Below are 26,586 nucleotides of genomic sequence, written 5' to 3'. Positions count from 1 at the left end.
GGCTGTCAGCACACTTTTATTGTCTCACACATGAAACTCTTCATTATCATCATGATCAATTATACAAAGCTTTTTTATACTGTCTGCTCAGTGGACCAAAAGTATGTGGACAGGTGTTCCCGCCAAATGGAGAAGCAAGTTCGATGTGACACTCGCCATGTGAAGCAGCAGGAAGTCCATCAGACCAGTAAAGTTTCATCCAGTGAAGCTGATAAACAGTCGCTCTCTTTCACCAAAAACAAAGCAACATGGTGATTGACAACATTTAGGGCGGGGCTAATGATGAATGAGGACTCGCTACCATGAGGGTTTCTCTGTATTTAAATGCGTGTTCAGCCAATCAGACTTATTAACCCTGGCTCCATTCATCAGACCGCGCCCACACAGTCAATGAGATTCACTGACATCATGTCACATGACAGGCATTGCTCGCTTTGACAGTGTGTTTAATCGCACTCTCTAAGTCAGACCTTCCCAAAGTGTGGGGCCCGCCCCCTAGGGGGTGGGGGCGCAGAGCCATTGTAGGGGGGGCGCGGTATGAAAAGGGAAAAAAAACAAAAAAAAAAAAACAACGCTTGGACACTGCTAGCATCATGGACAGGTTTCTGACGGGGCTCCCCCACAAACACAAAGCAGGAGATGAAGCATCGCTGAATATGTTTCCAAACCAGCTTCATTCTAAGCCAAAGACTAGAAAATATGGTGAAGCATATCTTCCCTTTGGCTTCACCTGCACAAGTGCTGAGGTAGGTCTCCCTGCAGAATTGGTTTTCCCTGCGTCGGGAGCGGCGCTGGGCTCTCCAAATCACGGACAAACAGTATCCCACATTCGTGATTTTTAGTTCACAAACACTTGTTGTAATGACGAACTACTCCTGACATTTTGGAGATGTTAGCTCTTTATACAGTAAAGTTACAGCGGGATACAAATAATATCAGGCTGATCCTGCCACAGTTTGTTTCCCCGTCACAGACTAACAGGATCCCACAGCTGTTTATGTTTTTAAACCCATTTTGCACAGAGAGACATTTTTAAAAAAATGTATTGATAGCAATGTTGAATATTATTACACAGGAAAAAACAACTACACATAAAATAATCACAGCGTGACGCCTCTGCCTTTCTAAATGGAGGGACAGTAACTGTGTGTGTATGTAAGCATGTAAAACCTGCAGACAGTCAGATTAACAGTATTGTGTCTCTATCTGCTATTCTGCAATTCATCTCATGTAAACAATAACGTGGCGCACAGCGTGACGTGAATAAAGGCACATACCATTGACGTTGCGTGATGAACTCTGTATTCCTCGTCCACACGGAAACGCAAAAAAGGAGTTTTAAAAAATCTCCGTTCTCGGTGATTCGAAACGCCGTTTACGTGTGGACGAAACAGCTGCGTTTTCAAAAATACCCGTGTAGGTGCGGACGCAGCGTAAAAGAGTTAGTAGTTTATTTTATTACTACCTGTAATTTATTGCAGATTACTTGTATTTGCTTAATTGTTTACTAAATGTTGAAGGTGTGAAATAAACCGCAATGGAGCAAAATATGGGTGTGTGTGGTTGGAGGATGTGTTTGTGCGGGGGGGGGCCCAGCAAAAAAAAGTTTGGGAACCACTGCTCTAAGTGTAACGTGCTGACATCACTCCATGTGATCGTCCAATGGGAATGTCTCACTGATATGTGACACATTCAAAACTGGACTCTGACACCACTTCCTGTTTGTTTAAAATCAGCTAAATACTAAAAACATAAATAAACGTGCTGACCAATCAAACGCTGTTCACCTGCAGAGTGACGCCGAGGTGTTCAGGTCGCCTCAGAAACGGCACCAAGACATTGGCCAGTTTTTCGCTATACAAGAAGAACTTAAAAAAAAAAAACACTTGAAGATTCTGAATCTGCTTCTTTCTCCCAGGTGCACCTGTCTCAGGTGTACCTGCAGCATGTGACCCAATGTTTACATGTTGATCTGTAATCCAAAGCGTAAGTTCCAGGTGACTCAGTCCTGGTCCTGGGGCAGCTTGACGAAGGCGATGGCAGCAAGCTCCTTGCAGAACTCCTCGAGGACGATGACTCCTTTGAGCAGGGTCAGGTGATCCAGTCTGTGGACACATCCACAGGAGAACTCAGGTGAACACAGGACCAGCAGCTCACAGTCAAAACAGCTGAGTTCAGTACAGGTGGAGTCTGGAGTATGACAGCAGACTGCACAGGGCTGCAGCTACTGATTACCGAGTAATCGAGTAAGAAACATTTGTGTCTTATTAATGAGCGATAATAAACACTCAAAAGAGAGAAAACTTCTTATTTTTAAGTACTTAAAACAGTTTTTATATCAAAGCCTTGTAATAAATCTGGTCTAGGGCTCCTCACGCCCCCCTTTAGACTCACGCCTGTACACTTCCATGTAAAACGTGACGGCTGCCGTCAGCCTGCAGCGAGCTGTGGGGTTAAAACATGCCTCAGATCATCTGGAGAGCTGTGTGTGTGTGTATGACATAAGCGGCGGTGGGTGGAGCCTACTTCACATCACGGTTTGTTGAGGCTCTGACTCCAGCAGCTCTTTCCCAGTAAAGGTTCTAATGGTGGTCACACGAACAGCTGCTGTTTCCTGTCACGCTACCGTCTCCCTAACGGCTCCGCCTCTTTGCTCTTCCCGCCTCGTTTCTACTGCAGCAGCTTTCACTCGAAACGCTCGCGTTTACGTCATTAACACATTAAACAAGCATCAAAGAACAATTTGTGCAGAGACATTTTATAATCGAGTCACTCGATGAGTCGCTGCAGCCCTGGTAAGTGTGTTTACAGCGCCACGCCTGGCTGGAGTGAGGCGTTACAGCAGGTAGTTACCCGGGGTCGTGCGGTAGGCCCAGCAGCGCTCTCCTGGTGTTCAGCAGTCGCTCGCTCAGGTTAGAGACCTGCTGGATCCTCTGCATCAGCTCTCCCATCACCTGGCACACACACAGGTGTTAAAACAGACATGCCCTAACTTAAAAACAAATGCCTGGCCCCGCCCTCCTCTGGAGAACGTGTCTCACCCTGATGAGGACGGAGAAGAGTGACCTGGAGGACTGAGACAGGTGTATGTAGGGGTTGAGCAGGTACTCGTGCAGCAGAGGGTGGCTGAACGCCGACAGCCTGGAGAGAACAGCCGTCAGCTGCAGGTTCAACTCGTACGGCTGCAAACACACGACATCATCGTCATCACCTGCACAGGTGAGCCAGGGGGAACCACACAGGGCACAGGTGTGTGTCTGTGTACCTGCTCCAGGAGGCGTCCCAGTCGGTCAAAGAGAACTTTTAGCAGGTGACCTTCGAAGAAGGAGGCGGAGTCTTTACCTGACGACAGGGAAAGGGGGGGGGGAGTGAGCGGCCAATCCCAGGACAGCGAGAGAGCCTGACACTCGGTCACCTGAGGAAGTGGGAGGAGTCAGACACAGGTATGTTTATTAGACTGTAGGATCAGAGACCAGTGACAGCTGTGTGTGTGTGTGTGTGTGTCTTCTGACCAGTGTGTGAGCGTCGTGGACGTACGTCTCGTATCCTCCTTCCTGCAGCAGCTGAGACGATCGCACCTGAACAGGAACCAAACACAGGAAACTACACACACACACACACACACACACACACACACACACACACACAGAGGTGGACACACACACACACACACACACACACACACACACAGAGGTGGACACACACACAGACACACACACAGATACACACACAGAGGTGGACACACACACAGATACACACACACACACACACACAGTTGTGTTTTGTTCTTCAGGTTAACTCGTTACTCTCTGTGCGGCGCAGCTTCAGGTGCGTTACCTGTTGATGACATCATCAGCTGTCTGGGGTCCAGGTGGAGGAGGCGGAGGGGGGTGGGGACTGTCTGAGAAGCTCAGGCTATCGGAAAAGAAGGGGTCGTCCTCTGGGTCTCTGACACATAGGAAACGCATCATCAGCCGGGGACAGCAAAGACACACACCCACCCGCCACACATGAAGCACCTACTCGCTGTCCTCGCCACTCTCCGTCTGCCGCTCCTCCTGTGCCGAGGCAGGTGGACTCAGGTAACGCCGAGTGTGCAGGAAACTCAGCACCAGCACGTCCAAGACGTCCCTGTGAGGCTTCTGGAGCAGCTCCTCCACCAGACAGAGCGACACCATGCTGATCTGAGGACACACACAGCCGTTTCTACGCTTCCCGTCTCCGCACTCTAGCTAGCTGCAGGTGTCCGCTCGAGTGGGCGTGCTCTCACCTGGTCAGAGATGTGGTCGCAGCGGCGCAGCAGTGGCTGAGCGGCGTCGCTCCGCAGCAGGAAGTGGACGAGCTGATCCAGCAGACATGAGGACTGGACGAGCCTGACGGTGGCACAGAGGACGGAGGTGGAGCCCAGCACCACCTGCTCACACCTAAACACACACAAACACACACCTAAGATCTGACAGGACCCCCACTTCCTGTGAGGAGGATGACGATGGATGATGAAGGACTCACGTGTCCAACAGCTGAGGCTGAAGAAGCTCCACCAACCAGAGCTGATGAACACACACAGCCAACTTCACTGACAACACCTGCAGACACACACACACACACACACACACACACAGAGTGAGGTGTGAGTGGAGATCAGATGATTTTGGTAGCATTAGCGATAGCTTAGCAGCAGTGTTAGCATTAGCACTATCAGCTGTATCTTGATGCAATCACCCAGGCACGGAAACGAGTTGGTTCTGTTCATCTGGCAACAACGTAGCAACAACCACTGATCGATGATCACTCACACACACAGACACACTCACACACACACAGACACACCACACCTGTTTATGCTAATGATCATAAACTGAGCTCATAGCCCGCTGTTCACCAGTGCTGCTCGTGTCAGCTATTGTGCAGATGTCCTGGTTATGAGGTTGGAGACCTGCAGTCAGCTGATGATGAAACGTTTTTCTACGTCCAGATGAACAGAAGCAGCCTTTGGGGACCATCAGCTGTACTACAGCGCTGAGGATCATGACATCAGCTCGACGCATCATGGGACCGTGGTTAACACCAGCTGCCGATGGAGCAGACGGAGGTAGAAGCTGTGTTTACTGTGAAAGTTAAATCGAGGACATTGCCTAATGTGTGCAAATAAAGAATAGTCAGTTACCCTATCTTCACAGCACACGAGGCATCCCTCAGAGTTCAATTCTAGGCCCCCGGTTATTTTCACCCTATGTAAATGACTTGCTCAGTGTGTGCAAAAATGTAGACAATTATTTATGCTGATGATACGGTAATTGTTACACCAGCCACACTGCTGATGATGCAGCCCATCAGCTTTCATTGGCATTACATGATTTACAAAAATGGCAGAATGACTCATGTCTGTGCCTTAATGTTAAAAAGAGCGTATCAGTGTTTTTTAGTAAACCTATAACAACCGTGGCTGCAGTGAAAGTTCGCTTGGGTGCAGAAGAACTCATTATCGTTGAGGAATTTAAGTATTTGGGAGTGCTACTAGACTCCAAACGATCCTTTAAAGAACACATAAACAACGTAGTGAAAACTGTAAATGTTAATATACAGAACTGTAGACACATCCGCACATCATTAACAGACACAGCAGCGATTACATTCCTGCACTCTGTGACTCTGGCTCATATCGAAGACTGTATTACAAGTGGATCCTATGGAGCGCTGCTGCTATTGGACCAATCGAAGTGTGCTACAAAAGAGCACTGAAAATATTAGACGAGAAACCTTTGTCATATCACCATTGTCAAATTTGAGATAAATACAAGCTTTTAAATGTTACTAATTTCAAATTATTTAAATCTGCCTGTGTAATTTACAAGGTTATACATGGTCTGGCGCCTCCACCAATGAGTGATTTTATTAAACAAAAGTCTAGCAGTGTTGCCTCGACTGACCCGAGCCCCTGTGAGAGGGCACTAAATCTGCATTTAGACCTTTTCACAGATGCTCGGTCATATCAGGGAGTGAGCTTCTGGAACAGTCACTTAAGAGTCACTTAAAAGGGCGGCTGAGGGACACAAACATGTGATCATGTTTAATAATCGTGCTTCATATTGGACGTGAAAGAGTTAGTGTGTTTCAAAAAGGGAAACAACTATTAGTGTAATGTGTGAGTGCAATATCAGGACAGTCAGGGCATGTGTAATACTGTGCAATATAACTGATGTGTTTCCGTTATTGTTCTCTATGTTGTCCTCGGTTGTGCATTCTTGTTGTCATTGTTTGTTCTAATATGATGTGATCACTGTTTTTGTCCTTGTCACATGACCTGTAAATACAGATTGACAGATCACGTGACTTTCGCGCATTGCATGCCGGGAACCCGTGGCAAAACAATCCAAGTACCGCATCAAACGCAAGCATTTGCAGCACCGCAAAACGTTCGTTCTCCCGTTCCAATACCTTCTTGGTTTTTCTTTGCCCCCCAAAAAAGGAATGTACAAAACGAAGGAGAACAATGCCAGACCGTACAAAGACAGACTTGATGAAAAGGCAAAGAAAAGATACCAGGAAAAAATCAAAGGAGTGAAAGGGTCAGACCATGGGTTAGAGCCTTACGAGCACACAGAGTGGACAAAAACGTCAGCATGCTGCCCAACTTTCACCACGCTCATATTTATAATTATACGGTTCTTGGAGTGAGTGCATACACATACACAAGCCCGGGTACAGTTTACCGACGGATGGGTACAGGACCTTGAAATGCACCATGTAGAACGAAAGACCATCGTACGAACAAAGGTAAGTGTGATGGCTGCACTTACAGCCACACAGTGGTAATATCCACCATGTTAGTGTAGAGGCTTATAAGTAACATTGCATTCACATTTGTCTTTCTTTAAATATAGGAATTAATTTACAGGACAATAAATAACTGGTTTTGGTTTAGAATTAATTCACATATCCACATAACACTGCATTCTAAAATAAGTGCGCACATTTTAGTTTACACTGTTATGTATGATTAATCTTTTGTTTTCTGAGTTACCTTAGTTGCAGCTGTTCCAGTCCCTTGATTAAGGAGCCAAGAGGTGGAAAAGGGGCGGAGCAAGCTTTAAAGGGAAACTGCAAATTGGTTCATGCCATAACTCGGGACCATGGGGGGGAAATTGGAGTTCATTATGTTAGGTTTAGTTAGGCTTTGTGTGTTTTACCCCTTGTGTTTTTTTTGTGGGCTGATCAGCCACTATTTAAGTTTCCCCTTTGTCTCGTTAAGTCAGGTCAGTTTGTTTGAGTTATCAGTAGTGTTGTCAATTTTGAGTAGAGTTCTGTTATTTTGACCTCTTTTATGGGCCCAAGATTTTGATTCTTTTTGCATGATTTAACCAATTATGTTTTTTTTGGGTTAAATAAAAAATCATTTCTTTGGACTTTAACCTGTGCCTAAGTCTCTTTCACTGCTCGGTCCATCACGGTAAGTTTACCTCACAAATCGTCTTCATAAATACACATTCGTTAACCGTTTATTAATAGGACCTTTGAGCTCAACGGTAATTAATTAGTAGTGGAAATAATTTCTGGTAGGCATTACAGAAATGTAGCAGTGACAATGTGTCAGTGTCAGAAGTGGGATCAGCAGTTGAAGGCACAGGATTTTTTTTCTTCTTTTTTTTCCCCTCTTCACTTATCAAGCCATGCACAGAACGGGAAGGAGTGGCAGAGGAGCAAAAGGAGGTTGTCAAAACCAGCCAGTTGGAGTGGTAGAGCAAGAAGAAGGAGAGGAAAATGGAGCCTCTGGAGGGGTGGATAGCACTGACAGCCAAGGTAAGGAGCCAACAATGTCAGAACTGATTTCCATCCTTCGTTCTCATATGGGTCAGCAGGAGGCCCAGGAAGCAAGAAGAAGGGAGGAGTTCACCCGCCAGGAACAGCGCTTTAGAGCACTGCAACATCAATTTCAGCTGTTGCAGGTAGAAGTGCAAGCTCGTACCACCCCGGTCCCTGAGCCTCAAATGGAGGTCTCTGAGCCTCAAATGGAGGAACCTGAACAACCAGAGGTAGAGTCCTTTGAAGAGGAGGATCCTCCCTGTGCTGGCTCCAGTAATGAGCAAATACATCCTCAATCAGGTCAGTCTCGCTTTTATGAACCCAGGCTGGAAAAATTGACAGAAGAGGATGATATTGAACATTTTTTAACAACATTTGAACGCATGGCTGTAGTTTGCCGGCGGCAAAAAATGGACTGGGTTTTTCATCTGATTCCTTTACTCACTGGCAAAGCAAGAGGTGCGTATGTTCATATGGATATGGATGACTCTTTAGACTATGACAAAGTTAAAGCGGCTATCCTTCAAAAATATGACATCAATCCTGAGACATATAGACTGAGATTCCGTTCACTGGAGGTAAAACCTGATGAGAATCCAAAAGAACTATATAGAATAGAATAGAATAGAATAGAATATTCTTTATTGTCATTGTCATAAGTACAATGAAATTGAGAGATGTCTCTGGTCAATGCAACATTCACGAAAATAAATACTTAAAAACTATGTTGTAAATATTAAAAACTATGTTGTAAATACTGTAGAAAATAAAATAAAGTGCAATCTTCTCATACAGTAAATGCACCCAAGTAATCCAGGCCTAATGCCACATACAGTCATTCAACATACGTCCTAGTTGATATATCACTCAACAATCAAACACTCAGTCAATTTAGCGTATCCAACAAGACATGTCTAAAACATTCCAACAGCAGGGCATAAATAACAGCAGGGGCAGTGAACGTCATCTACTTTTAGTAGCATTGAGACAGGATATTGCAATTGGGTAGAAACTGTGTTTGCAAGATTGAAAGAGTTATATGAGAAGTGGGTAAAGCCAAAAGGAAAAACGGTGCATGAGGTTGGTGAAACATTAATTTTAGAACAATACTTGAGAATGCTGTCTCCTGAGTTACAGATATGGATTAAAGAACGCAATCCAAACTCTGCTGCGGCAGCTGCAGAACTGGCTGATGTGTTTGTGGCGGCACGGAGAAAAGGACAGCCATGGAGCCACACAGCATGGAAAATGAGAGATGTTTCAAAATCTGTCCCTCACTACCAGAAAGCAGGGGTGAGTAAACCTCCAAAGAGCCAGCCTGTCAATATGCCGCCAAGACCTCCACCCAAGACTGTGATTTGTTATTTGTGTGGGATGGAGGGCCATACAAAACCGATGTGCCCGAAGAATTCTACAAAAATGACTCAGATGTGTTTTGTGCCCCGACAAAGTGTGGAACCTAAAGTGGAGTTTGAGAATGGTTTCAAAATGACATTAGTTGAGGTTGATGGGAAACCATTAAAGGCCCTGGTTGACTCAGGAAGTACTCAGACTCTTGTGCACCGAGACTTTGTTCCCGCAAATAAAGTTAATAATGTGGAGACAATCCCTGTTTGCTGCATTCATGGAGATGAGAGGTCATATCCAACAGCAGATCTGTACATCAAAGTACAAGGACAAACGTATATTCTAAATATTGGTGTTGCAGAGAAGTTTCTGCTGAAAGATGGCATTCTGTATCGTCAGCAGGGTTCAGCATTACAGTTGGTGGTTCCTAGAGCAGTCCAGAAGGTGGTGCTCTCCTTGGGACACTCCATTCCATGGGCTGGCCATTTGGGAAAGCACAAAACCATGGCCCGCATTAGAAAATATTTTCATTGGCCTGGAATGCGCTCAGATGTGACACTGTTCTGTAAAAGCTGCCCTCAGTGCCAGAAGTCTTCTCTTAAAATCCCCTCCAGAGCTCCTCTCCAGTCTCTACCAATTATCAGCACTCCATTTGAACGGCTAGGAATGGACATTGTTGGTCCTCTAGAAAGAAGCAAGGCAGGCAACCGCTACATGCTTGTTGTGACAGATTACGCTACAAAATATCCAGAGGTCTTTCCTTTGAGATCAATAAAAGCCAAAGCAGTCGCCCTCTGTCTCATACAGTTCTTCTCAAGGGTTGGTTTTCCTCGTGAGATTCTTACTGACCGTGGCACTAATTTTATGTCCACTTTGTTGAAGCAGGTGTACCAGCTCCTTGGGATTAAGAGCCTGAGGACAACGCCATACCACCCTCAGACAGATGGCCTAACAGAGCACTTCAATCAGACCCTGAAACAAATGTTACGCAAATTTGTCAATGAAACTGGTACAGACTGGGATCAGTGGCTGCCCTACCTCCTCTTTGCATATAGAGAAGTACCCCAGGCTTCTACAGGTTTTTCACCTTTTGAACTATTGTATGGCCATGAGGTACGAGGCCCCTTGTCTCTTCTGAGGGAGACTTGGGAGGGTGACCAAGAAAGATCACAGGCTGTCAATGTTGTCTCTTATGTTGTCCAGATGCGGGAACGGTTGGAGAAGATGACGGAGCTGGCCCAAGCCCACAAAGCAGAAGCACAGCAGCACCAGAAGGCCTGGTACGACCAGTCAGCTCGGCAAAGATCCTTCAGTCCTGGTCAGAAGGTGCTGGTGCTTCTTCCAAGTGATGACAGTAAGCTGTTAGCAAAGTGGCAAGGGCCATATGAGATCCAAAAGAAACTTGGGCAAACAACCTATAAGGTCGCTATTCCAGATCAGCCCCGCTCCAGCAGAGTACTGCACATTAACCTGCTTAAGGAATGGGTGGAGAGACCAAAAGCAGATGTCTTTCTGATTCGGGAGGTTTCGGAGGAGGAGGAAGTGGATGATCAGTATCTGCCAAAACCCACTCCTCAGGACCTGGATCTCAACCATCTTCCTGAGGAAAGACAGGCTCAGGTGAGAAACCTGTGTAAATTAGATGTGTTCAGCGAAAATCCTGGTAGAACGGACATTGTGGAACATGACATTGTGTTAAAAGATGGAGCTTCTGTGAGGAGAATGAGTTACAGGATACCTGAGCGTCTACTGATACCGTTGAAAGAGGAGATCGACCTGATGTTGTCACTAGGAATCATTGAAGCCTCGAAGAGCGAGTGGTGCCACCCGGTGGTCCTGGTGCCAAAGAAGGATGGCAGTATCCGTTTCTGCATAGACTTCAGGTACCTGAATGCAATATCACAATTTGATTCATATCCAACTCCCCGCATTGATGACATGGTTGAGCGCCTTGGGAAGGCCAGATACCTGACAACAATAGACCTCTGCAAGGGTTATTGGCAGGTACCGCTGACTGAGCGCTCAAAAGAGCTGACTGCTTTCCGGACCCCGTGGGGCTTGTTCCAGTTTAGAGTCATGCCTTTTGGACTGCATGGTGCCCCAGCAACATTCCAGAGACTGATGGACCAGGTACTGTCTGACATGTCTGATTTTGCTGCAGCCTACCTTGATGACATAGTGATTTTCAGTTCTACCTGGGAAGAACACCTGCAACACCTGGAGAAGGTATTGGGGCGTCTTCAGTCTGCAGGGTTGACTGTTAATCCAGCTAAGTGTGCCATTGCCAAGGCTGAAACTGAGTACCTTGGGTTTGTGATTGGAAATGGAGTAATAAAACCTCAAGTCGATAAGGTCACTGCCATAGAATCCTGTCCCTTGCCAGAGACCAGAAAACAGCTGAGATCGTTTTTAGGTATGGCAGGATTCTATCATCGGTTTATCCCCCATTTCTCCACCAGGGCAGCTCTTTTGACGGATCTGACTGGTGCCCGAAGTCCCAATAAGATCACCTGGACAGAGGAGGCTAAGATGGCTTTTCAGGACCTACGACAATCTCTGAGTAAGAGCCCAGTCTTGCACAGCCCTGATTTTGAGAGAAATTTCATTCTTCAGACTGATGCCTCAGAGAGAGGATTGGGAGCTGTTCTGTTACAGGGACCGCCTGGAGAGCGTCATCCAGTGGCCTTCATCAGCCGCAAGCTGTTTCCGAGGGAAGTGCGATACTCAACCATCGAGAAGGAGGGACTTGCCATCAAGTGGGCCCTGGACTCCTTTAGGTATTATCTTCTCGGACGGGAGTTCATATTGGAAACAGACCACAAGGCTCTTCAATGGATAGAGAGAATGAAGGACACAAATGGAAGGATCACGCGATGGTACCTTGCAATCCAGCCATTCCGCTTCACCATCAACCACATCCCCGGCAAAGATAACTGCACTGCAGACTGTCTCTCTCGCTGTCCCAGGGAGAGATCTGAAGAGGGGGAGTGTAATGTAGAAAATGTAGCAGTGACAATAATATTGTATGCTGTAATCGTACTGGGCAATTAGTGATACAAAAAAACCTGTTTTAACCTGTGAATAAAAGTATATGTTTTTGTCAATGTACCGTGGTAATAACAGAAGCGAAACGCAATATTCTGTCAGGACAATTCACTATTTATGAACAATAAACAAAGGAGCATAGCGCGACCATTTCTGTTCAGCGCCAGACTTGCTTGTAACCTATATCACCAATTATGTTATGAAAAATGACGTATTAACTACTACAAAACACTGACCTTTGTGGGAATGCTTGGAGCAGACTGGGAAGTTATATTTGGTCTTTGAATGGCTGCAATCCAGGCCATCCGTCGCCTCTTTGTTACTTCGGAAACATGGCTTGAACAATTTCTCTTCAACGACGTAATCCGATAAAAACCGATCTCTTTACCCGTCGGCTTCCTGTGGCTGTCATGCGACCGGCTATTGCAGTTAATAATACAACAGCTTCTTGCCATTTTTTGTGTTTCTTTTTATCGCTGTGTAACTGATTTCAATTGAAAGCCAGGGTGCGCTAGTACCTCTTGCCACGGGTTCCCAGAATCCTTTGCGGTTTTACCCCTGAATGACGTCACATTTTCAATCTCTATACTGTCTCTGTATGTTTTTACTAACGTGTGTGTAACATCAGCCTGCCAGAGCGTCTGCAGATGGAAATAAGCCCAAGGCTGTAATCTGGCATATTTACATTTGTTAGAATGTTCATTAATATGTTTTGTCCCTCTTTCTAATAAAAAAAAAAATTAATAAAAAAAAACATTCGAATGTCATAAGAACAGCGGGCTGCTGTAGCAGCGCGGTGTGAGCGGACTATCAGCTGGACACAGGACATCTCAAAGGACGTGCTGACGGTGCAGGTAAGCTCGCGCACATTTACCCGTTTACAGCCTTGGACACATGGCGAGGACAATGCGAAGAAAGATCCTGCAGACTGGAAGCATCCTTTAGTCACATGACACTAAAGCTTTCTGCCCACAGACTGTGAGCTCGTGTGTGGAGAGGTTACAACCCAAAGACCGGCCTCTTCCACAGTCAGCCCACAGTGAGCCCACAGTCAGGCCACAGTCAGCCCACAGTCAGCCCACAGCGAGGCCACAGTCAGCCCACAGCGAGGCCACAGTCAGCCCACAGTCAGGCCACAGTCAGCCCACAGCGAGCCCACAGTCAGCTCACAGCGAGGCCACAGCCAGCCCACAGTCAGCACACAGCGAGCCCACAGTCAGCCCACAGCGAGCCCACAGTCAGCCCACAGCGAGCCCACAGTCAGGCCACAGTCAGCCCACAGCGAGCCCACAGTCAGCTCACAGCGAGCCCACAGTCAGCCCACAGCGAGCCCACAGCCAGCCCACAGCGAGCCCACAGTCAGCCCACAGTCAGCTCACAGCGAGGCCACAGTCAGCCCACAGCGAGCCCACAGTCAGCTCACAGCGAGGCCACAGCCAGCCCACAGTCAGCACACAGCGAGCCCACAGTCAGCCCACAGCGAGCCCACAGTCAGGCCACAGTCAGCCCACAGCGAGCCCACAGTCAGCTCACAGCGAGCCCACAGTCAGCCCACAGCGAGCCCACAGCCAGCCCACAGCGAGCCCACAGTCAGCCCACAGTCAGCTCACAGTCAGCCCACAGCGAGGCCACAGTCAGCCCACAGCGAGGCCACAGTCAGCCCACAGCGAGGCCACAGTCAGCCCACAGTCAGGCCACAGTCAGCCCACAGCGAGCCCACAGTCAGCTCACAGCGAGGCCACAGTCAGCACACAGCGAGCCCACAGTCAGCCCACAGCGAGCCCACAGTCAGCTCACAGCGAGCCCACAGTCAGCCCACAGCGAGCCCACAGCGAGCCCACAGCCAGCCCACAGCGAGCCCACAGTCAGCCCACAGTCAGCCCACAGCGAGCCCACAGTCAGCTCACAGCGAGGCCACAGTCAGCCCACAGCGAGCCCACAGTCAGCTCACAGCGAGGCCACAGCCAGCCCACAGTGAGCCCACGGTCCCCACCAGGAGAACGTCACACCTGGAGGACCTGAGACGGTCCAAAGATTGCTCAGGTGATGAGCGTGAGCAGCACGGCGAGTTGTTCGCACCCTGAACGCTGCAGGAGATATTCCTCGCTGTTTAGCGGCACGCAGGAAAAACTGAAGAGCGTGTCAGAGTGGCGCACACCCGAGTGTGAGCTTGAACCTGTTGGATGTGCGCACCTTTGCAGGAGCTCATTCAGGCGCGTCTTCCTCCGTATCACCTGTTGGTTTCTTTGTTTACTTTTGCGTGGACAGCATGGCAGCAACTACCCACAAGGCACTGGCATCCCTGAGCATTATTAGCATTACTAGCAGCTGTGTACCTGTCATGGTAGTATTACCTGTGGTGCCTCTCTCATCAGGTGATCCAGGAAGTCCAGCCAGCAGAAGAAATTGATCATGTGACCCACAGACTGTGAGCTGGGGTCAGTGCTGAGGCGAGAGAACTGAGAGCTGAGGGAAAGAGGAAATGCTGCAGTACACCAGTCTGCAGTACTGCATCGTGCACTACTGTGTGTGTGTGCGTGTGTGTGTGTTCTTACCTCCAGGGCGTGTGAGGCCAGCTCTGCAGCTCTGCAGCGTCCTCCATAGGCAGCAGGGAGTAGAGGTCCTGCAGCCTCCCAGCCAGCAGCTCTCCCAGCTGGGTGTGAGTGCTCAGCAGCTCCCCTGAGAACCCAGCCTGCAGCCCGCAGAGCAGCAGGAGGCTCTCGTGGGCCTTCAGACACACGGAGGTGCTCTGTGAAGGGACAGTGATGAAGCGCTCCGTCGTTAGTGCAACACACAGTGTCGCTGCCGCCGACTGCGATTGGTCAGAGCTCACAGTGCTGCGTGCTGACGTCTCTGCTAGTCAAAACTTTCTGCCATCTTTCATTTTCCAGTTATTCAGACGGCACCTGAATGCACCACGAGACGTTCGGGTTACTGACCTGGCTCTTAGTGAGACGCAGCAGGGCCCTCAGCAGACTGCTCTCTGATTGGATGGGGCCGCAGGGCAGCGGAGGATCTGTCCCCCCACTGGATGACTGCATGCTGCTCTCTGATTGGTCAGAGCTCAGTGTACTGCCTACTGGTTGGTCTGGAAGCTGAAAACAAAGATAACAGTCATGTGATAATGAGCTCACATCACGTGACAGGAAGTGGACCTAAGACCTTCTGAGGTTACCTGTAAGACGTATCTGAGCGTGTGGGGATCCTGCTTCACTCTGGAGCAGACGGCCAATAGGAACTGAGCTTCCTCCTTTTCAGTCTGGGAACCAGGAAGCGCACAGAGGCAAATCAGCTTCTACGGGGCGGAGCACATAGTGACATCATCAGCACAGGCAGTGGTAGACAGAAAGTGAAGAAAGGTTAGCTTTATTGGGAAGATTCAAATAAAAATAAGCAGCTTGAGCTCAGCAGCATCAGCGTCGTCAGGTGTCCTCAGGTGTCCAGGCTTCAGGTCCGTCCCCTGCGGGCTGTACCCCAGGTGGCTGAGAGATAAAACGCTGCTTTGTTTCCTCTGTGCTGTGCACAGGTGGAGCGTCTCACCTGCCTACGCTCTGACGACCTCACTACACTGTCTGTAACCTAAACTTCCTGCTGTGTGCGTGTCGCTGTAAGCCGTGTGAGGACTGACAACACCTACACACACACACAGGACTGACAGGTACACATGAGCCTCTGCAGTGTGCTGTAGATGTTCCACCTGGTTTACCTGCACAGGTCTGTAGACGTTCACCAGCTGCAGCAGAGGCTTCTGCACCTGAGACAGGAGCTTGGAGAAGAAGAGGAGCACCTGCTGGGACATCCCTGGAGGATACTGAGAGAGGACAGAAGCGTTACAGTGTTAGCTCACAGTTCACCGCGTTTCTGCTCTGAAGCTAAAACTGGATTCAGCACAGAGACCCTCACCTGGAGACAGGTGTTCCTACAGACTGTAAACAAACAATGGCTGCTTCGGACTAAATCTGCAGTCTTTGTAAAGCAGACTATTCTCGCTGTAAAACCTGATCTCTGAGCTCTAAATCAGGACTTCACCAGCCGATGTCACAGTGTCTGCTTCCATCGTTCATATACAGTCTGTGGGTTACCCAGGAAGGATCCACCAATCAGAGCTGTGAGCTCCTAACGCTACAGGCCATAAAACCTGACCACGCAGCTCAGTCTCAGTGCCAGGTACTAAAACAGGAAGTAAACAGCGAGCTGTTCCTCTAAGATGGGCACGCTAGCCTTTCAGACAGGAAGTGACCTCATCAACCTGAACATTTATGACTGAAGAGCAGGATCATCATCATCATCCTAGCCTGCAGCTTTCACTGTATCATTGAGTGTGCGTAGCCCTGAGGGGGGCGCTGCAGCACCGTTACCTGAGCCTTCCCCAGTGTGCACAGAGTCTCCAACAGCTTGTGCTGCAGCAGGTACTCCATGCAGGCTCCTGTGTCCTCCACGGCCTGATCAATACAGACAGGACATTCAATACTCTGATGGATATGCTGATCAATACAGCTCTGAGTCACACTGACGCACCTGCTGCTTCTCCTCGTACACCAGGATGTCCAACATCTGTCTGAGATGCCAGGGGATGTCCGTCTGTCTGACAGGACGGCTGTCATCTACACACACACACACACACACACACACACACACAGCAGAGGAATTCAATTGGCTGGTTGTGTGGCTGTGGTAACAACTAGCTGCAGGTTAAAGAGCCTCACCTGTCGTATCGATATAATAATTGGTGATTGATTTCCAGTGATCGACAAACGAGTCAAACAGCTCCACCGTAGGCTCCCTCTGACAGACAGGTGAGATGTGAGGCGGAGTCAAAATGAGTTTAAGAATACTTAACAAACAGGAAGTCCAAAAAAAGCCACAGAGATGTGGTGTTTAGAAAAACTGTGTCTCAGCTGTTGTCCCCCATTATGGATGGAGATTTAACAGCCCAAGAAGGCTAACCAATACCTTGGTGGTGTTCCAGGGTAGGACAGCAAAGCCCTGTTTTCCACTTCTTCCATGTACAAGTTGGACACACTGGGTGAAACTGGGGAACCCATGGCACACCCATGTTTCTACCTGGAGCACTGACCCTTGTATGTGAAACATGTGGAATGAAGACACAGTCCCAAGAGCAAACACATGTCAGCTGAGACTGAAGAAGTCACCCGGATGATGGCAAAACGTTTCTCCCACTGAAACGCTACGTCCAGATGAACACAATTTTTGGGGGGGATTTCTTCACCTGGATCATTAAGCATGCATCAAGCCAGGGAACCAATCAGAGTGCTTCATCAGCCCTGTCCTAAACCAGCTGAGTATAGATCCATAAAGCTGATTGGTGCCTTCATGTTCTCTGCACTCACTGGTCGCTTTGGCTTCAAACGGCCTGGTTCCGATATAGATCAGAACTTGTGGGCTGAATCAGCCAATTACAAGTGAGCTCCTGTCAGCCCCTCCCACGGCGGCTGACGTCACAGCTCTGAGCACAGCAGCTTCTGTTTTGGTTCCAGCAGCTGTAGAACTTCATGTCCTGACCAGGTCACCTGTCTCGATCAGTTCACTAGGTTTATTTATAAAGCTGGTTTTAATTAATTTCATTATTGGTATACTCATTAGGTGACAGTGGAGTACAGTAACAGCTGGCACACATACCTGTCCTGTCTCTACCTGTGCGAGTTCCTGAGCCCTGACACAAACCTATCTCCAGCAGGTAAACACGTAAACACCTGGAGTACTCTGAAGCTAACGTTAGCACCTGTTAGCTTCTGTGTTTATGTTTCGGTGACAGCAGATTGGTCAGGGTCAGCCAGGTGACAAACAGCTCATCCGAGTGACTAACTTTGTCCAACTTTTCACGGAGCTAACAGCAGCTAACTAACTGCCAACTCACCGTCTCCAGCGCGTGCAGCAGCATGCTCGTGAACCTGCCGAACGTCTCCATTTTCCCGCCTAAACCGAGCGACCCCAGCCGACCGTTAGCCCGATTATTCCCGTTTATTCCCGGTTTTCTGCGACATGTCGACCAGCTGTGCTAACAGCTGAGCGCTCCGCGTCAAGCGGAAACCTCCACGTAAACACATCCGATGTGAACTTTCACAATAAGACAAGACCGTTAACGTAACGTATGCTGAGATTTCAGAATAAGAGCTTCAATAATAGTTAAAAACAATCAATTCGAGAGTCGTCGGCTGTAATTATCAATCAATCTTTATTTATAAAGCACTTTTCGTACTGTAGCACTTTAATTACTTTGTAATTAGTTTTAGTAATCAAATTAATCAATTCAAATTAATTCTAAAAAAGTTCAGCATTAAAGTCAGTGTTAGAAAGCATGATGACCTGCCTCTATCAGTCAGACAGTCTGACGTGAACTTTCAGTTAAATAAGAAATTTTAAGGAATCACTGATTATTGTGTGAACCGCAGCATCGTAAATAAAATATGTTTAGTTATAAATAAAGTTTTTGAGTAGTTTGAATTCCGATTTCGTCACAGGTCACATGTGGATCAACCAGAGACACGCTTCTAATGCATTCTGTTCATTTCTGTATGAAAAGTGTAGAAACATGCAGAAGACTACAACAACCTAATTGCACCTGGAGCCGCACGGACAGCATCAGAGGGACGCTCAGCTGGTCTGAGCATGTGCATCGTCACAGGTGAGGTGAGGGAGGGGCTTCCGAGGTAAAAGGCGCTGCAGCCCCGCCCTCTTCTGTCAGAGACCCAGGTGGAGCTCAGTGAGGACGTCCAGGTGAGTTCCTCTGTTTCAGGTGAGTTTCTGTGACATCATTTCGAGCCTGTCATCAAGGTGATGTTTGTTTTTCCGCAGAAGCTCTTCATCCTCCTCGTCATCCTCATCTTCTCCACAGTCAGTCGTTGCTTCTCAGTAACTGCTCAGGTGTGTTTCCTCTGTGTGTTCATTACCTGTGATCAGTGAGGAGGCATTCGCTGTCTGTCGGGTTTTCCTCTTCCTGCTTTTAAACTTCTTGATTTCAAATGTTTAAATATACAAAACCTTCTTCACTTACTGTTTCTGTGAACGCCGCAGAGGTGAGATAGTCACACACACACACACCATGCTAAAACATACATGTCAAAACCAACTGTGTGTGTTGATGCAACCTGAACAGGTTGAAACTTGATAGATGTTTTCATACAGCCTCAGGGTTGGACGACCGATGAGCTGTCAGGTGTGTTAGCTCATGTTTGCAGGTGTGTCAGAATTGGCACAGGTGTGTGTTTGTGTGTGTCAACCTCGCCCTGTGAAAAAGGAAGTGCACACAATGAACCAGCTGCTGCAAGAGGAACACAACGCTGTTAATATGACACACACACACAGACACACACCTAGGGTTGCCAACCGTCCCTTGAAAAACGGAATCGTTCCGTATTTAGAAACAAAAGTATTGAGCTGAAAAAGGACGCACTTTGTCAAATGGTTAAAAAAAATAATTTCACACACAAAAACAAGAGCTAAAAAATTCCCCACACTGGGAAGGGTGAAGACAATCGGGTCGCCCAGCCCTGGCCATGAGGTGTCCCTTTTTTTCTTTTTTTTTTTTTTCAGGGAGTTGGCAACCCTACACACACCTGTGCTATGGGAGCGGCTGTGAAATTCATCATCCAACAGCTCTGAGCTTTACATGTGTTTTCGATTTTGATTGGGCTACAGCACACACCTGTTTGTTGTCCTGTGACTGATTTTAATGTTTTCATGACTTTGAAGCCAGATTAAGTAAATCTGATATTGTGGGTGGGGATTACATACACGCCACTGGTTAACGCTTCTGCCACGCCCCTTTCAGTGAAACGTTTTCAGGTTGGACTGTTTTCTTTTCTGTGGCTCCGCCCCTTCTAGGTGACATCATGGTATCCCATCCAGAGTTTGAGCGTGCAGGGAAGGAGGCGGGGCTTCAGGTGTGGCGGGTGGAGAACATGGAGCTGGTTCCTGTTCCTGAGAGCTTGTATGGCCGGTTCTACATCGGCGATGCGTACCTCATCCTGAAGAGCACGAGCAACCGCAGTGGTGCCTTGCAGTACGACCTGCACTACTGGCAGGGTACTGCAGTATTTCACCTACTGATACTACTACCACTAATACTGCTGGAGAACATGTCGTAGTGACAGTCAAAATAAATGTAAATGGGAAGTGGTGTAGCACTGATACTCGTGATACTGCAGTACTTGGTGGTGGTTGCAGCTGACCAGCTGTTCTGCTCTCTGATTGGCCGACTGTCTCACAGGTTCAGCGTGTTCTCAGGATGAGAGCGGCGCGGCGGCTATCCTCACCGTTCAGATGGACGACTTCCTGCAGGGGGCGCCAGTCCAGTACCGCGAAGTACAGGGCTACGAGTCTGGTACCTTCACCGGGTACTTCAAATCTGGTCTCACATACATGGTAACTACAACACAAGTACTACTATTACTATGTGTACTTATGCTGATTAATGAGCTCATTCTAAATGACATCACTTCCGGCCTGTCTGGAAACAGAAAGGGGGCGTGGCCTCAGGGTTCAAACACGTGGTGACCAATGATGTTGGTGATGTTAAGAGACTGCTGCATGTCAGAGGTCGGCGTGTTGTTAGGGCGACGGAGGTTCCTGTCAGTTGGGACAGCTTCAACCAGTCAGACAGCTTCATTCTGGTCCTGGGACAGGTGAGACAGGTGCAGGGGCGGGATAGGTGCAAGAGGGTGGTACAGCTGTAAACCTGTGTTTCTCTACAGGAAATTATTCAGTGGTCTGGTTCCCATAGCAACCACTTTGAGAAGCTGAAGGCAACTATGGTGAGTACTGACATCACCTAATTACGTCATCATTTTATGACATCACAAAGCAGAATACCCGATTAATTAAATCTTCGACAGATGTCTAAGGGTATCCGTGACAACGAGAGGTGCGGGCGGGCTGAGCTCCAGGTCTGCGATGAAGGGGCGGAGCCAGAGAAGATGATAGAGGTATGCAAATCGTGTGTAATGATTTCATCACAGACTCGTTAGCGGTACAGAAACGCACCACAGCTCAGTTCCTCTGGCGTCCAGCAGAGGCAGCAGTGAGGCACAATAGGCACATTTACAGCCTGATACAGAAACTGTTCTGCTGTTTAAGCTGCAGTGCATGATGGGACGTTCAGCTGACCTTTCACTGCTCTCTGTTGTGTTCAGGTTCTCGGGGAGAAGCCGGAGCTTCCCGAGTCTCAGGCTGACGACACCGAGACGGATGCCTCCAACAGGAAAGCGGCTTGTCTCTACAAGGTAACAAACGCTGGTGTTTCTCACCTGGATCGTCATCCAATCAGCTCTCCGTGGCTTCCCATGATGTCTGAAGATTTACACGTGACTCGTCTCAGGTGTCGAATGCAGGCGGAGACCTGGAGGTCACTGTGGTGGCCGAGGAGAGCCCGTTCTCCCAGAATACTTTGGTGTCCAGCGAGTGTTTCATCCTTGACAACGGAGCCAACGGACACATCTTCATCTGGAAAGGTGAGCACAACAGGTGTGAAACCAGCAAGACCCATCTGACAGGCCGGGAACTGGTCATGGAGAGGGAGCGCTTGTTTTCCACCTGTGAATAAACTGAACGTCCGGAGGTCACCTGTCTGGATGAGACTGAACAGAATGTAACACCTGCTGGTCCAAATTAACTGCGTGCGTGTATGCAGGTAAAGATGCAAACTCGGAGGAGCGTCACGCTGTCCTGAACACCGCAGAGTCGTTCATCTCAAAGATGAACTACCCCAGTTTCACACGGGTAGACACACACACACACTTACAGTCTCACCTGAGATGAGCTGCATCAGGAAACAGGTGATCCGATTTTCCTGTCCTACCTGTGTTCCCGCCCCCCCAGGTCCAGGTCCTTCCCGAGCACGGGGAGGCGCCGCTCTTCAAACAGTTCTTTAAGGACTGGAGGGACCCCAGTGACATGGTCGGCATGGGAACCGCCTACGTGTCCAATAAGATTGCAAAGATGGAAAAGGTAAGCCAATCAGCTTCCAGGACCAAACTGTGCTGAGCCAGATCAAAGCTGACTCCTGTGATTGGACAGGTGCCATTTGATGCATCTACACTCCACCAATCAGAAGGCATGGCGGCGCAGTATGGCATGGTCGACTGCGGGGACGGAGAAAAACAGGTGAGAACACCTGAATGTCGGCAGCTCAGATACACGGTCACCTGACAAGCATGATGTTACTCAGGGCTGGTTTTCAGCCCTGAGTAACATCTGCAGGTTTCAGCTCAACGACAAGCTGAGAGGACCCGTGGGGCTCCTGACAGACGAAACCCGGGGCAGTAAAACTGCTGCGTCTGACTGACCTCAATGTAAGGCTGGCTCACCTGCAGCTGACTGACCCACAGATCCACCCGCCCACCTCTGTCACCTGTGTGTGCAGGCACACATTGCTGTTGCAGAAGAAAGGACTCTCAGAAAATCGGCGACCATCTAACGCTTCATAACGCCTTTCTGACTCTTCGCTGTGTTCTGTTTGAGCTGATACCGGCGAGAAGCAAAGACCACCTTGTAAAGCATAACATGTGATGTCGCAGAGCTCTGTATGTGCTGAGCAATGATGCATAAGCAGGCTTTTGGTGCTCTTTCTCTGTGGACTGAACAAGCAGAAACCTGTAACGTGCCCTGCTCACCAGCACGGTTTGAAGTACCCGAAAGGCTGGTTCTGCTCATCTGGACGTTTTCAGTGGGAGATCATCATCATCATCATCATCATCATCATCATCATCATCATCATCATCATCATCATCATCCTCCTCCCCCCCCCCCCCTCCTTCAGTGTCAGCTGACTGCAGGTTTCAACATTCTGAACAGGACATCTGCACAATAACTGAAACTAGCACCAATGACTAACAATGTGCTGTGAGGTCAGTTTATGATCATTAATATGCAGACTGTCATGACCACTGATCACAGACTGTAAGGTTGAAACCTGCAGTCAGCTGAGACTGAAGGAGTCACCTGATGATGATGATGATGATGATGATGAAACATTTCTTCCACTGAAAACGTCCAGATGAGCAGAACCAGCCTTTCCATGTTTCCTTACCTGGATGACTGAGCGCCCATCAAGATGGTTTGAAGTACAGTACAAAGTAACTGTAACGCCTCCCTAACAGCCACATTATGACAGAACAAACATATCAGGCTGTAAACATGCAGGACTGAGCCAAAGCGATGATCGCCCATTATCAGCAGCTACCATCATTGGTTGTTTCATTCATTTAAATCTGTGCACTGAAAGGTGAAACAAATGCAGATGAAACTGTCCACACACAGTTGTGGCTCTTTTGGTGGTTTTCCCCTCACACTGGTCGACCTTCAGATTGTGTCACAGCAGGTTTTCTTTCAAGCTGGAAAGAAATAATCCAAAGTGCACATTTCACATAGTGAGACCTCATTTGCATATTTCAAATGTCATAAAACCTCAAAGATGACGAAGATTGCCAATGATGCGTTCACCTGTAGTGTCTCCTGTTTTGTAACTGACAGGTCTCTGTGAAAATATGGCATTTGTGACGTTCACACAGCTTCAGTGCCTTGAGGGCACTATTTGAAAAAACTGAACCGAATGGAAATGTGGCCGTTTTTCTTCCTCCAGTCGTACTCGTACAGACTAACCGAGCTGAAAGCTCGAACGCCACATCATCCCTCCTCTCTGATGGAAAACTGTCTCCATTGGTGCCAGGAGAGTTAGCAGCTGTGTTCACAGGTGTGCTGATAAAACATTTGCATGTAAGTCAGACACACTAGGTTATCAGCCGGCTGCACTCATTACTGTCTACAGAGAAAGAACCCAGGACCTTCCTGTCACTGAGCAGGACGAAGCCAAAACATAAGAGTTCGTCACACGCAGCAAAAACAGGCCGGTGTCAGCCTTGGTCACATGAAGCACTCTGATTGGATCATTGAGTTTTGAATGTTCATGTGTAACAGAGGTAGGTTACACACGCCTCTGTTTGGATGGACATGTGTTTCTCAGGATTCACTTACACGAGGTGATATTTGAATTGTTTTTGATTTTTAAAAAGCGATCTCCTGTTGAAAGCTGTGACGTCCGTGGCCGCAGAGCCGCCAGGCTTTACAAACAAGTCCGTCTCTGTCCGTAGATTTGGAGGGTCGAAGGCTCGGAGAAGGTTCCCGTGGACTCGGCGTCCTATGGTCAGTTCTATGGAGGAGACAGTTACATCATCCTGTATCGCTACCAGCACAGCGACCGAAGTGGTCAGATCATCTACACGTGGTGAGGCGCTACATGCGTGCTGGGATCCTCGGTCATGTCTCTCCACAGCAGGGTGCCATCTAGTGCTGGAAAACTTGCTTCTAATTTAGATGTTTTTATTCCCTCTTTAGGCAGGGAGCGGAGTCTACCCAGGACGAGGTTGCGGCATCGGCCTTCTTGGCTGTTGAGGTGGATGATGAGCTGGAAGGAAGTGCTGTCCAGGTAAACCAGCTGGGAACGCTGAGCCCAGTCTGTTAACCCAACCCTCTGAGCAGGAAAGGCTCTTACTGTTACCTGTGTGCAGGTGCGGGTCATTCAAGGAAAAGAGCCCGCCCACCTCATGAGTCTGTTTGGCGATAAACCACTGGTGGTGTACAAGGGCGGGACTTCTAGAGAGAACGGCCAATCAGAAGCTGCAGACACTCGCCTGTTCCAGATAAGAGCCAATCCAGCAGGAAACACCAGAGCTGTGGAGGTGAGGCGAGAACTGGAGCCCAGTGGAGACGGGTTCTTTCCTTTTAGAGTTTTAGTCCAGAAAATCAAAGTTGGTTCAAAGAACGTCCCAGACTTCTGGTTGATAGACTTTGAGTCTAGAGAACTCTGAGGACTCAGCATTTGAGTCCAGAACTTTAGTTTTAGCTCAAGAATATTTTGGTCCAAAAGGTTTTGGTTCAGATCTTCACGCCTTGCGACTGTCACGTCGTCTGAACCTGCATTGGTTAGTCCAGGTGGAGCCTGACTCCTCTGCTCTTGTCAGGTGGAGCCGTCCTCCTCCCGTCTGAACTCCAACGATGTTTTCCTCCTGGTTTTCCCCTCTGGATCCTGGATGTGGAAAGGCAGTAGAAGCAACTCGGACGAACTGAAGGGAGCCGAACAGCTGGCTGAGATCCTGCATGTGACCCCCACTCTTCTGGACGAGGGGGAGGAGCAAGGTGAGGAGGACAGGTGAAATATTTACCAATGTGCACATACTAGAACCATAAACTGACCATCTGTGGTTACAGATGGATTCTGGGACACGCTGGGGGGGCAGCAGGACTACTGTCGGTCTGCTCGGCTGAAGAACAAGATGGAAGCTCATCCTCCCCGGCTGTTTGCCTGCTCCAACAAGACGGGAAATTTCAAGGTCTGTCAGCTCGTCACATGATCTGGTCACATGACTGGTTCTCCAGCAGCAAGGCCAACGTCACCATCTTTGTTTACTCCAAAGTTCTAGCAAAGCCAGTTTCATTTATACAAGATTAATCAGTCAACAATCAGTTTCAGCTTCAGGTGGAAACTTTTGAGCTAACTTCTAAATCCAGAGACACCTGGAGGCTAGACTTTATTATATCCTCTTTCAATTAGTTTTAATTACAGTGCACAAAATCACAACAGTAGTCGCCTAAATACACTTTAGACTGTAAAGTGAAGGAAAACAGAAAAGCAGAGGGCCGGCCGTCTGCTGTCACTGGCTGGGGGTGAGGGGAGGCGTGCGGGACAAAGACGCGCTGTGGAAGAGGTTGAATGTTGGTGTGTTGACCTCAGACCAGGCTCGGTGCTAAACAAATCCTCACAGGTGAATCTGTGTGTGTGTTTAGGTAGATGAAGTTCCAGGTGAGCTGACGCAGGATGACCTCGCTCCTGATGATGTCATGATCTTGGATACCTGGGACCAGGTGAGCGTCTCCTTCTGTTCATACAGTTAAAGATGTCTGCGTCTCTTCGGTGTCCTCATGTCCTGCGTCCTGCTGCAGGTGTTCGTTTGGATTGGAAACGAAGCTCAGGAGGAGGAGAAGACTCAGGCGGTGACATCAGGTGAGACGGACAGGAGGCTAAAGTGGGCGTTACCTGGCCGTGTGTCTGATGTCCTCTGCTCTGAACTCCTCTAATATCTCGAAGGATCGGTTCAGTTGTCGTTTAAACTCTAAACTCGTTGTTGTGACATTTGAGGCGTTTGAAATAAAAAATTATTTTTTTTTTTTCCCCCCCCTGCAGCTGAGCGCTACATCGAGAGTGACCCAGCCAATCGTGACCCTCGAACCCCCATCGTGACGGTGAAGCAGGGATTCGAACCGCCGACCTTCACCGGCTGGTTTCTGGGCTGGGAGTACGAATACTGGTCCATTAGCCCACTCCGGCGCTATCTCCAGGCCCTGTGACCTCACTTCCTGTTTACCATTGACCTTTGA

General features: G+C 48.4%; 2 protein-coding genes across 5 annotated transcripts; one reads left to right on the top strand and one right to left on the bottom strand.

Annotated features, from left to right (window-relative positions):
• On the bottom strand, window positions 1–21,545 carry LOC134638484 (FHF complex subunit HOOK-interacting protein 2B-like). Of its 3 annotated transcripts, none has more exons than XM_063489168.1 (18): window positions 21,462–21,545; window positions 16,902–16,980; window positions 16,714–16,799; window positions 16,554–16,637; window positions 15,902–16,006; window positions 15,371–15,490; window positions 15,135–15,290; window positions 14,751–14,944; window positions 14,550–14,661; window positions 4,510–4,586; window positions 4,271–4,424; window positions 4,024–4,184; window positions 3,838–3,948; window positions 3,513–3,603; window positions 3,266–3,415; window positions 3,042–3,182; window positions 2,854–2,954; window positions 1–2,105 (listed from the first exon to the last, which is right to left on the bottom strand). In XM_063489168.1, exons 1-18 carry the CDS (start codon window positions 21,471–21,473, stop codon window positions 2,003–2,005), a joined length of 2,037 nt encoding a protein of 678 aa, XP_063345238.1. In that variant the 5' UTR covers window positions 21,474–21,545; the 3' UTR covers window positions 1–2,002. The 3 variants fall into 3 exon arrangements, with proteins under 3 accessions (XP_063345238.1, XP_063345230.1, XP_063345221.1); XM_063489160.1 differs by lacking the exon at window positions 21,462–21,545 and adding an exon at window positions 18,074–18,176; XM_063489151.1 differs by lacking the exon at window positions 21,462–21,545 and adding an exon at window positions 17,149–17,289.
• On the top strand, window positions 18,399–26,567 carry LOC134638477 (gelsolin-like). Of its 2 annotated transcripts, XM_063489135.1 has the most exons (20): window positions 18,399–18,933; window positions 19,012–19,080; window positions 20,041–20,241; window positions 20,426–20,580; window positions 20,676–20,840; window positions 20,910–20,969; window positions 21,051–21,140; window positions 21,348–21,437; window positions 21,533–21,665; window positions 21,845–21,933; window positions 22,033–22,161; window positions 22,231–22,317; window positions 24,303–24,436; window positions 24,547–24,637; window positions 24,720–24,890; window positions 25,173–25,347; window positions 25,420–25,541; window positions 25,996–26,073; window positions 26,152–26,212; window positions 26,393–26,567. In XM_063489135.1, the coding sequence occupies exons 3-20, from the start codon at window positions 20,049–20,051 to the stop codon at window positions 26,554–26,556; spliced, it is 2,187 nt and encodes a 728-aa protein (XP_063345205.1). In that variant the 5' UTR covers window positions 18,399–18,933; window positions 19,012–19,080; window positions 20,041–20,048; the 3' UTR covers window positions 26,557–26,567. The 2 variants fall into 2 exon arrangements, with proteins under 2 accessions (XP_063345205.1, XP_063345196.1); XM_063489126.1 differs by having other exon boundaries at window positions 19,012–20,241.
• Window positions 26,568–26,586: the final 19 nt, after the last annotated feature.

The sequence above is a fragment of the Pelmatolapia mariae genome, linkage group LG2 (assembly GCF_036321145.2).
Source record: "Pelmatolapia mariae isolate MD_Pm_ZW linkage group LG2, Pm_UMD_F_2, whole genome shotgun sequence".
Taxonomy (NCBI): Eukaryota; Metazoa; Chordata; class Actinopteri; order Cichliformes; family Cichlidae; genus Pelmatolapia; species Pelmatolapia mariae.
Note: the sequence above shows the minus strand (reverse complement) of the source record. Positions and strands in the feature narration are given on the sequence as shown.

Excerpts from the sequence above, each read along its gene's own strand:
- LOC134638477 (XM_063489135.1), top strand. The coding sequence starts at position 20,049 with ATGGTATCCCATCCAGAGTTTGAGCGTGCAGGGAAGGAGGCGGGGCTT. Across the intron at positions 20,581-20,675 it reads AATCTGGTCTCACATACATG|AAAGGGGGCGTGGCCTCAGG; the intron begins GTAACTACAACA and ends GTCTGGAAACAG. Across the intron at positions 25,348-25,419 it reads GGACGAGGGGGAGGAGCAAG|ATGGATTCTGGGACACGCTG; the intron begins GTGAGGAGGACA and ends CTGTGGTTACAG.
- LOC134638484 (XM_063489151.1), bottom strand. The coding sequence starts at position 17,289 with ATGTTTCACATACAAGGGTCAGTGCTCCAGGTAGAAACATGGGTGTGC. Across the intron at positions 16,800-16,901 it reads TTATTATATCGATACGACAG|ATGACAGCCGTCCTGTCAGA; the intron begins GTGAGGCTCTTT and ends GTGTGTGTGTAG. Across the intron at positions 4,425-4,509 it reads CAGCCTCAGCTGTTGGACAC|GTGTGAGCAGGTGGTGCTGG; the intron begins GTGAGTCCTTCA and ends GTGTGTGTTTAG.